General features: G+C 34.6%; 1 protein-coding gene across 1 annotated transcript; it reads right to left on the bottom strand.

Annotated features, from left to right (window-relative positions):
- Positions 1–8,777: 8,777 nt before the first annotated feature.
- LOC131856937 (uncharacterized) lies at positions 8,778–9,317 on the bottom strand. The gene has a single exon (XM_059208901.1). It carries the CDS (start codon positions 9,315–9,317, stop codon positions 8,778–8,780), a length of 540 nt encoding a protein of 179 aa, XP_059064884.1.
- Between the last annotated feature and the right edge of the window lie 2,956 nt (positions 9,318–12,273).

Below are 12,273 nucleotides of genomic sequence, written 5' to 3'. Positions count from 1 at the left end.
AGCCATCAGATCTTCAAACTTGTCCAGGTTCAATGTATCCATCTAATCTGAAAATGTTTTACCTTGCTCAGGGACTTGCATTCCCTTCTTGGAACTTGCACAAGGTTATTGTGGTTCAATTTGCGCTATAGATCTTCCTGCCGATTTTCCTTTGCCATAGATCCTTAACAAACTTCATGCACGACATACCAATCATTTATACATCTCCAGCTAATCATTTTCCTTCATTAAATAATTCTTTTATCCATCCAATGTGCACTATCATAACTCAGTTGCAACTCAGTAAATACTAAACTTTACTCGATAGACATTCCGCCTTCATTAACCGAAATCGATAACCTTAGGTTTTACCGACTAGGTTCTTTGCTCGGTGACATAGTATAGTATTAACCTTACAATCAACAACATATGTAGGATATCAAAACAATCTAAACATCATGATCTCATCATTGTCTAACTCGGTAATAGTTGCCCATTGAATAACTTATTCCTCCTCTTATTCATCACATTCTTTCTATGTCTTTTACTGACATCTTAATTCTCTTCTAATCAATCTTCTCAAGATATGGCAACATCATACTAAATTAGATAATCAATTTCTTGACATCAATGACAAAATAATTATATAAAGATAGTTATCATCCTTCTTCAGTTATATCAATAATCTTCAACAACCTTCTCAATATCCTTATTGAATATTAACAATCTTTCTTTCTACTGAAATGCCAACAAGTTGTGGAAAGGAAAAACAAAAATATCTTGGATGCAGCCAGAAGTATGATATCTGAAGTAAATCTACCTCATATATACTGGAGAGAAGTAGTCAATATAGCTGTTTATACATTCAACATAGTTCACATCAGAAGAGAAACCGGTAAGACCCCACATGAACTATGGTTTGGTAATACTCCTACTCTTAAATATTTTAGAATATTTGGAAGTAAATGCTATATTAGAAGAGATAAGTATATTGGCAAATTTGATTCTAGAAGTGATGAAGGAATATTTCTTGATTATTCATCTAAGAGAAAGGCATATAGATGTTTTAACAAGAGATTGCAAAAAAACTGTTGAGAGTGCAAATGTGAAGATTGATGAACAGTTTAGACGATATTCAAGGTACACAGACTCTGAACTGACAATAGAGATAATCATAAATGAACTTACTATGAATACACCGATACAGAATGGTGATCTAGTTACACCGACATCATCTGGAGATTCAATAGTCACTAAAGACCATCAACAAGTAAAAACACCCTAGTATGTAAGATTGAATCATTCTGAAGATCAGATAATTGGAAACAAATTTCAAGGAGTTATGACTAGAGGAAGATTGGAAAATGAGGAGGTATGTCTTATTTCTCAAATTGAACCTACATCAATTAATGAGGCATGTGAAGATAAATATTAGATTAAAGCTATGAAAAATGAATTGGAACAAATTGAAAGGAATAACACTTGGTCATTGGTTCCTTCGCCTAAAGACATAAAATGTAATTGGAACTAAATGGGTTTTTAGAAATAAACTTAATGAAGATGGCATGGTAATCAGAAATAAAGCAAGATTAGTGTGTAAGGGATATTCTCAGAAAGAAGGAATTGATTACAATGAAACCTTTGCATTGGTAGCTAGAATTGAGGCAGTTAGACTTTTATTGGCTTTTGAAGCACACAAGAACTATAAAGTATATCAAATAGATGTTAACTGTGCATTTCTGAATGGAGGTCTTGAAGAAGAAGTTTACATTGAGCAATCTGATGGATTTTCTTTGACAGATAACAAAGACATGGTTTGCAAGTTAAGGAATTATTTATATGGATTGAAACAAGCTCCTAGAGTTTGGTATGCTAGATTGGACAAATATCTTTTAAATTTTGGTTACAATAAAGGTAATGCTGACAACAATCTATACTACAAAGTGACTAATGATGACATCTTGGTTATTGAACTTTTTGTTGATGATATAATCTTTGGAGGAGAAGATGGTTTGTGTAAAGACTTTTCTAACAAAATGCAACAAGAATTTGAAATGTCTATGATTGGAGAGATAAAATTCTTTTTAGGATTGCAGATTTCACAGACTGATAAAGGTATATTCCTATGTCAATCTAAGTACTTGAAGGAATTACTAAAGAAATTTGGCATGGAAAACTGTAAACCGGTAAGCACACCTTTGACTACAACTGATAAATTATCTTTGAAGGATGAATCTACACTTGTTAATCTAACTAGATACAAATCTATGATAGGAGGTTTACTGTATTTGACACAAAAAAGACCTAATATTATGAATGCAGTATGTATTGTTTCAAGATTGCAGAGTAATCCTAAAGAAAATCATGAATCAGCAGTGAAAAGGATTTTCCGGTACCTAAAAGGCACTACAAATATTGGTTTATGGTATCCTAGAGATGAAAATTTTGACTTATGTGCATACATAGATGCTAATTGGGCATGGATGATAGAAAAAGCACCACCGACGGAGCATTTTTTCTTGGCAGCAGACTAATTTCATGGTTTTTCCCCTTACAGGGTTTCCACGTACAAACATTTGTGTTATGTGTTGTGGATGTTATTGTCTTTCAGTTTCATGCATTAATCTTTACCAGTATTGCAATTAACTATTAAGACTGTCTATCGACATAAAGTTTGGTTTACCAGTATTAAGCATTAAGTTTTGGTTGAATTTATTAGACAACAGATTCACCCCCCCCCCCCTCCCCGTCTCAGTTGTCTCTGAGACCTAACATTATTAACCTTTTGATTTATGAACCCTTGTGGACATGACTCCTATTAAGTATATGAGGATCTTGCTAGTCTTACAGGTCATGCTTTGTTTGTTTGTAGACATGACTCCTAGTAAGTATCTAAGGATCTTGCTAGTCCTAGAGGTCATGCTTTGTTTGTTTTTCAGACTTTACTCCTAGTAAGTATTTGAGGATCTTACTATTCCTAGAGGTCATGTCTTATGATTGTTGATAAGGTCCCTAGTAATATTTTATAGATCTTACTAGCTCATGTATGCTCCATGTACGCTATGTGCATACATGTGTATGCTCCATGTATATTTTTTATGTTCAAAAATTATTTTCCTAACCCTTGTTCTTTTAATATATGTTTACATTGTGTTTTACATGTTTGACCTTTAATGTTGGTATTATGGATCAATAGGACATTAAGTCTTGGTGGCCACCACCTTGAGATTGGATTCATCTTTTCTCTTTAGTGTTTTGATGAAAGGATTTTTGGCTTTTCCAGACTTTATTGTGGGTATGTACATAATCTCTTACACTTGCTAAATTGGGGCTTAGATGCAGTGTCATATATTGTTCACCTATGCAATCCAATTTAAATCATTCAAGCAAATATATATATTCAAGGAGAAAAGTATTCAAGTATTCAAGTTATCCACAAAAATTATGATTAAGTACATTATGTTATTCCATGTTGAAAGGATTCACTAACATGTTGCATGACTCTATGAGAATCACATCAAACCTTGTATGAGACTCCATGAAAGGGTTCCATACTTGAGGTAACATCTTTTAATTTTAATATTTTGTTACATTTTTAGCTTCTATCTTTGCAATGATGCTCACTCATATCACATCATTAGCCATTATAGGGATGAAAATACTAGCATGAGGTTTAACTTAGGAAAGCTCCTATATAACACAAACCTTTTCCCCCATTTTTGATGTGTGCATGTGTACATCTAACAATGCAAAAGTTATAAATCCGAACAAAGAAAACAATAGTCTAGACAATAGAAAACATTGAATAGACAAAATGCCTTAGAATAGGGTACCCAATATCATTGTCCTACTACAGTAACCCATATTTTTGGGAGACAGTTGTGTCAAGATTCTTGAATACATTTTTAACTATCTTTTGAAGCCTCCATCACCTTCAAACTATGGTGTTCAACACTTCTATCTAGTACTATCAGCTCTAGATTTTAATGCTAGGTTCCTCATTATGTCTCCATATCAAATATACCTTACTATTTCTATTTTATATTCTATATCTAATGCATACTATTAAATTTAGTGATTTCTCTATAGCTAGCCTAGTTCACATACACACACTACACTATGTCATTTTGTGTCAACAAAGGAACAAATTATTGGTGTCTTTTTGTCCATTGAGGATAATAGTTAGGCCTATTCATGTTTAAATGTTATGAGAGGAATTGGAATCTTTAGATTGTATTTATAAACACCTCCCAACCAAACTTCTAAATTTTCACCAACTTAAATATTACCTTCTTATTCAACAAATTTCATAGAATCAAATTCCAATTCCATAGATCTTAATTCCCAAACTGACCAAATGAGAGCTTAGATGATATGATAGATGCTTTCCCTAACCAAGAGGAACCTAACTCTAAGCTTAAACCTAGTATACCTTCACACAAAGTGATAATTCAATGCATGTACCTAATGGACTACTAAACATTTCTACTATAGTTAATGAGAAACCCACATGTGGGGTTATCATTTATTTGGTACGCATGGTAAATGTGGTTCTAAAAGATTTTTTTTACACATATGAATTATATCAAGATACTTATGACAAATCTGAAGTCTTGATTAAGGTGCATGATGATTTCACTTGTTCTACTATTGGTTTCATAACCCCTCACATCTAGGTTAGACCTAAAAGCTTGGATGTTTCCTTTACCACAATTCCTATCTCAAAGCGATTTTATGTGAAGTTGGGTCATCCTTCCCTCACATATATGAAAGTAGTCCATAGGTGTTTAAAATTTTCATTTGAAGGACAAGTGCATATTGCATATAATAGTAGGTTCTAACCCTTGTCCATACATGGAAACTTTTCACTTTACTACTTGTGGCCACAACCATATGAACCCACTTGACCTCACGAGGATATAATTTTATTGTCTTATTAGAAGTTTAAATCCAAGAGATGAGTTGAGTTTTCCTTAGGTACTTCTTTGGGCCTCTCTATAACTACTACTCTAATGATCCTACAAATTCTATGGATAAGATAGTAAATCATCCTATTTCATTGGTAGCAAGTGAACAATGACAAGATTGTATCACGTATCCCTCCCCTTCCTTGAGAGTCTAGTGTGTATGATAAGGTTCCACCTTTTCCATCCTATAGAGGATAATGAGGCAAATTCCCAACACTTGTTGGAATTATGTGTTGACGTGGTTGTCATTGACGTTGATTTGTCGTTCTAGATAGTTGCTAGTTTAAAATGTCTATGGTGCAGAGACATCTTGTTGTGTTGATGTTGTAGTTGTTCTGGAAGTATTTAGGTCTGAAAAGTGTTGCTGACATTGTTTGGGTGAACTCATAATACTGGTTCCCACTTTTTGACCAATTTTGACACTTAGATGAACATTTTGAAAAAAACCTTCACTTTCTGACACCTATAACTTTTAAATCGTTAAGAGTTTGAAGATGATGTAAACTAGTGGTTTGTAACATCTTGTTTGTAGATTCTAAATAATTTTTTTAAATAAAATTTTATTGATTTTTCCATCTCCCTCAAAAAATATTTTTTCACAGCAAACAACAATTTTTAAGAGTGATGTGCATCGTGAAACGCATAATTTTTTTTCTATAAATGATAAAAACTTAATTCTTTTGAATTTTGGTTTGTAACATCAATACCTAGGGCATGCAGTTGGTTTGATAGTGATATGTTGAATATTTATTCATTTTATTAAGTTTTCAAGTTTGAGCAATTATAATCTAGATATAGGTGTATGTTTGAACACATAACTTGTTCTATATATATCAAAAATCAATTTTTTTTTGTTATAAATAAGACATCAATACCTAGTGCATAGTTATTTTTCAAATCTTTTTTGAAATATTTTACTGTTTTTTCCAATGCATTGAACAAAGAAGTTCATGTTTAGTGAAAAACCTACATTCACAAGAAATAAAATAAAAATATATTAAAAATTATACTATTTGGAAATCTTATAACAAGGACTAAATACTTAAAAAAACAAAACTTCTAAATGAAGTCATATGACCCCCCAAAAGCTAATGTAAAATTGGTTTTTTATCAGCATTTGATAGATGAAAAGGAGACTCTATTGCAAGTATGATTTAGAAGTAGAGAGGTTATATCCAATAAATTTTGATCTAAGAGCCTTTGATCTAACTCTCTTCAATTAATTACTTCAAATGGGACCTCTTAAAGTTTAAATCATTATATTTTTTGAAAAATGTATGATTTCAGCAAAAATTAGGATGTACCAAAAAGTGGGAACCAACATTGTGAGTTCACCCATTTTATTTTTTGTTATCTTCTTTAGTTATGGTTTTGGTATCAAGAATATGTTGGTTTTGTGGTTCGGAAACATATTTGTGTTCTCTGGAAGTTATCGTATATTTCATAGGAGGTTGTGATATTCTATGCTAGACGTATCTTTGGGTTCAAATATATTTTATGAAAGTTAATTTGATGTGTTATGGATCTCACCATAGCACGTGGAGATCTGGATTAGAGTTATTTACATTGGAGGATATATTTTGATTATTTATGGATGTGTAGCATGTTGGTATGGCACTATTGGTTATTTTCCAATGATTGCAGACCAGTGAATTGATCTTTGCAAGATGGGTTTTGGTCCTATCTTTCTCCTAGAGTGGATTTGTGTTTGTGTTTGGTCGGGAAGGTATATTTTGGTTCAGTTGACTTAGTTCAAACTTTGATTATCTATCTTGTTTATAAGGAATGATTATGATTGAGTTATGTATGCAATGAGTTTTTGAGTGTAGAGAGTGGGAAGAAGAGTTGTGTTTGAATGTTATGCTAGCTGTTTTGAGACTGTGGTATATGCATGAGACAAAGTGTTAAGACAATTGAGGTTTGAGTTGTGTGTGCTGATGTTGGTTGCTTGATGTAGAGTTCAAGGACAACTTCATGATTAGGAGATCCTTCTTTTGAGATCATTTTTTGTATCTTGCCCTGTTGTAGTTAACTTTAGGTTTTTCAAGTCCTTTTTTATATCTTGCCCCGAGAGCAATTAGCTTTGGCTTGCAAGTTCGGAGAAGTGAGCTCTTTTCATTGTAATCTAATATACATAGTGGATATATTTTGTGGGAAGGTGCTCACCATGGGTTTTCCACATAGAAAATCTTGGTGTTCATATGATGGATATGTGTTGTCGATTAATTGTTTATGTGTTGCATTAAATTCATTTTTATATTGATTCAGCCCCCTCGAGCTCAGTCCTACCATGGGTTCAACAACACCATCTAGGATTCCTCATACTTCAAGGAATTCTTTTGTTCATCTTGCTTCTTTCAAATAGAAAGGAAAGCAATCCATTATGTAAGGACCATCACAATATTGAATTAATATATAATACAAAATACACATAATTAAGCATAAATAAAGTTGATATAATGTTTGAATACATAAGCCTAAAGATTAGGTAATACATAAAAAAAACATTTCTTGAACATTAGACTTTACTATTGACTACAAAGAGTACAAAAAGTAATCAATTGAAGATGTAATATTGATAGGTACTCTTAACTTACAATCATTGGTCGAGAACAACATGGGAAAGAACATCATTAGAACACTCTACCATCCAATCTCGAAGCTCTATGCTTCCCTAAAATCCTTTCATAGAAGATTTCTTGACTTTGCATGAGGATGCCTAGCAATTCAAACTGTCAAGAGTAATGGAATTCTGTGTAGTAAGATACATCTACATTCTAGATGCTAAAGCAACGATATCATGATATGGAAGAGAGTATGAAACATAATGATCAAATTTCAAGCATATACTAATAATCAAATAATATTTGGCCATTTAGAACCTTTTTGGTCCATTATTGGTATGTAATCTTGAAGTAGAAAAATACCATTCTTTATTACTCCATATACGAAACTTGTCCAACATCAACTAAGAATATTAAAGTTTACAAAGTCACACTTAAGTATATAAAAGCATTTATTTAATTGAAGACATAGCATCATGTCTCACACAATGTTCATGAAATATTACATACCAATAAGACATGCATCATTTAGGAACTGAAAAGCAATTTATTTCAAGAGTCTTTATGAAATGCAAAGGTTAACCAACATATTACCATGTAACTTGAACTATGATAATTTGATGATGATGATGATGATGATGTGAATTATTTACTAATCCAAGTTAGTAACAAACTTGACACTTGCAAATGATATTTAATAATTTAAGAATTCAATGTTAGGCTATTCTATTGTAACTCAATACTAAAAGGCTTATCTTGATTTAACCAACTTCCATCTATTCCAATGGTTAATGTTAATATAATTATGTATATGTGATATATATACAATCGTTTCTTCAACTGAATATCCCAAAATAAATAGTTCAATCATAAAGTTAACAACTTTCAATATTTTGACTAATACTAAAAATGGATATTAAGCTCTTAGATGAATAAAGATAGCTTTCTATAAAATACTACTACTTATGCAAGGGAATATAAGATAAGAATGAGTTTTCAAAATATTTTCATAATATGATTACATAATAATAATGCAATTAAAACTCATTATACAAATTTTCCTAGTAATCTTATCATAACAATATGATTATGAGGGTTTTTTTCAATAAAGGGGTAAAAACTTTATTAATAATCAGAAGCAATAATTACAAAAGAAGCCCAGAGTCCCTAGGATCCAAGGAAGAACTATAAGCAAATAAAGTTGTCATCCAACTTCATAACTAACCATATCCTCAACAAGGATCCTATGCAAATCCTGATAGTAATCCTAGGAAAGATTCTCCCAACCCTCAACTTTCCATTCATCACCATGTTTTGAAGTGCACTTAGCCAAACAATCAGCCACTCTATTCCATTCATGAGGAATGTGTATGAAAGACACCTTATCCATAATGGCACTGACCTGCAAGATCTGGTGAACAATCCCTTCCAGCTGCCAATTAATCCCAACCACCTTCTGCTCAATTAGCAAATTAACAATAATCTGTGAGTCTGATTCGCATATAGCCTTATGCCACCCCAACACATAAGATCTCTCTAGAGCATAGAGAATTGATAATCCCTCCATAAAATTATGAGCTTGTTGTCCTTTGTGCACTGAAAAGAAGAAAACCACCTCCCCCAATCGGTCCCTACCAACACCTCCAATCCCAGAAGGACCTGGATTACCCCAGGATGAGCCATCAATGTCAATCTTTAAGAAATCATCTTGAGGTGGCAACCATGTTCCCACCCTTTGAACCTTCTTCATAGCACGTCTTCCTCTCCTGACACAAGAAAAAATAAGAGACAACTCCTGCAAACCCATCCTACTCACAATTTCAGCCTCTCCTCTATCCAGAGGAAAATTCACCTCACATTTAGCTTCCACCATCTCCTAGATCATTCCTATTATTCTATACCACACTTGTTGAACTATTAGCCGGACTTCCCAAAAAATCCTCTAGTTCCTCTCTAACCAGATCTACCAAAGTATGAAAATGAGACCTATGTGCCACATAGTCTGGAGAAAAGAGGAAAAAGTGGGAGGCTTACCCATACTACTCCAAAAATCCACCAAAGAATTCGCATGAATACAAGGGTGTTTCCACACCCCCCACCAGTAAAGTCAGATCTGCATCAAAAAGGGGCATCTGAAGAACAAGTGTGAAGAATCCTCCCCCCCATTACCACATAAAACATAGATGGAGGGACCATGAAACCCCCGCTTGCGAATATTGTCCCAGGTCAGACATCTATTCAAAGCAAAAGAATTGCACTTTGGCCAAGAGAATTTATTCCAGACATATTTCCACCAATGAACTTCCCTCCCCTCCATTCTACGGGTCAACAACTCTAGGTATCCACTGGCAACAGTTCAAAAACCCTTAGGATTCAGAGACCATGCTAGTCTATCCCTATCCTTGAGAGGGCTACAATGTCTACAAGCCAAAATGCCATGAAGCTCAGCGCAATCTTCCTCCAAACCAATAGCCGACCATTCATTAGGCACCTTCCACCACACCATCTCCAATTGCCCATACCTATAACCTGATTTAAAGTCGCTCACTCTAGACCACCCTACCTCAAGGAGCCTTTGGAAAAGATTCATTAAATTAGGAAATTGATTAATAATGGAAGGGTAGCCATCCCAACAATCTGGCCAACAAAATGCCTCTTCCCCCCTCTTATAGATCCAAAATAAACCTTCCTTTATCAGAGCAGCCCCTTTCTTAAGTGTGCTCCAAATCGTGGAACCTTTTACCACAAGCGGATATCTTGGGATTTCCTCCTTCAGAATTCTCTACATATACTTGTAAGACAAAATCCTAGCCCAACATCAGTCATATTCCACACACCACCTCCAATACAATTTGGCCGCCAAAGCCACCCCAAATAATGAAGATTTCCTTAAGCCAAGCCCACCCAACTATTTCGGGCTAAACACCAAGTTCCACTTGACAAGACACCATTTAGAGGAGGACAAGTTGCCTGCCCATAAAAATTGCCTTGCCAAGGAATCCAATTCCTTCACAAACCACATTGGTGCCACTTGAAGCATACCCCTATAAATCGAGAGAGCTTGAACTGTCAAATTGATTAATTGAACCCATCCAATGAAGGATAGCCATCTATGTGTCCAATGCTCCACCTTCATGTGAAATTTGTCTAGAATAAACTGCCAAGATTCCCTGGGAGGATTGGTAGTAGAGATAGGAATACCCAAGTAAGTCAAAGGAAGAGAGCCAACCTGAAATCTCAAGATGTGAGAAATCCTCAACTGAATAGGCCCCGGTGTGTTGAAGAAGAATATGGAAGATTTATCTTCATTGATCAGCTAGCCAGAAGCAATAAGATAGACATCCAAGACTTAAAAGAAATTTGTGGCTTCACTAATCCTAGCCACTCCCATCAGTGTTGTATCATCCACAAACTACAAGTGAGACTGAGGAGGAATATCATTACCCCAGCTCCAACCATGAATAATACCCATGTCCACATTATACTTAATCAATCTCCCCAGACCCTTAGCCAGAAGGATAAATAAGTATGGGGAAAGAGGGTCCCCCTGTCAAAGACCCCTAGAAGCACGAAACAACTTAGTATGATCTCCATTTATTAGCACAGAGAATTAGGTAGAAAAAACACAACTCATCGCCCAATGGATCCATTCAGCAACAAAACCAAAGACCCTAAGGATCTTCTGAAGGAAGGACCATCAGACTATCATAAGCCTTTGCCATGTCCAACTTGATAAACATAGATTTTTCTTTAGAAGTAACCATAGAGTGAATGGTCTCAATAGCAATGACCACTCCATCTAAGATTTGATGAACGTCAACAAAACCACTCTACTCCTAAAAAATGAGACCCCCAAGCCATTTCTTCAGCCTTTCCACTATCAACTTAGAGATTATCTTGTAAATCATAATACAGAGAGATATAGGGCACACTTAACTTAACCAATTATCCCCATCACACTTGGGGATGAGAGTAATGAAAGTCACATTCAACGCTCGAAGCAACTGTTTATTCCTTTGAGACTCTTGGACCACCTCTAATAAATCCAATTTGATAATATCCCAGAACGCTTGAAATAATTCAATCAGAAACCCATCTAGTCTTGGAGCCTTCCCCTTCCTCATATGAAAAACAATCCTCTCAAGTTCATCCAGCAAAATAGGACCCATAAGATACTCATTCATCTCCTGAGTAACTAAAGAAGGAATACATGCAAAAACCTGAGCTTCCTCTTCATATTCTCTTTGAGAGTCCTCCCTGAATAAGGATTGAAAGTACTGCATAGCCTCCCTAGAAATCTCTTGCAAAGATAAACATTTCTCACCTCTATCATTAACAAGATTAGGGATGGCATTACCATATCTTCTTTCCTTCATCGAATTGAAGAAGAATGCAGTATTTTTATCTCCTTCTTGAAGCCAATCAATCTGAGCTCTCTGTTTCTAGTAGATCTCTTCCCTAAGCTCCCACTCCTCTAGATCCTTAACTACTCTATCTTCCTTCCTAAGTAAGGCATCTAAAAAATCCATGCTCTCTTATCTCTCTCGCAATGCCATCCAACTCAAGTTAAGTAGATGCCTTAGCATGAAAAATATTACCAAAGCTCTGACCATTCCATCGTTTAAGCTGAAACTTAACAAATTGCAACTATTTAGCAAAAGTGTACATAGTAGTGCCATAGGTTGGCCTCTGTTTTCTCCACCATTCTGCAACACGTTCTTGCAAAGAAGAGTCACACAACCACATAAGCTGGAATTTGAATG

This window comes from Cryptomeria japonica, chromosome 1 (assembly GCF_030272615.1).
Source record: "Cryptomeria japonica chromosome 1, Sugi_1.0, whole genome shotgun sequence".
NCBI lineage: Eukaryota > Viridiplantae > Streptophyta > Pinopsida > Cupressales > Cupressaceae > Cryptomeria > Cryptomeria japonica.
Note: the sequence above shows the minus strand (reverse complement) of the source record. Positions and strands in the feature narration are given on the sequence as shown.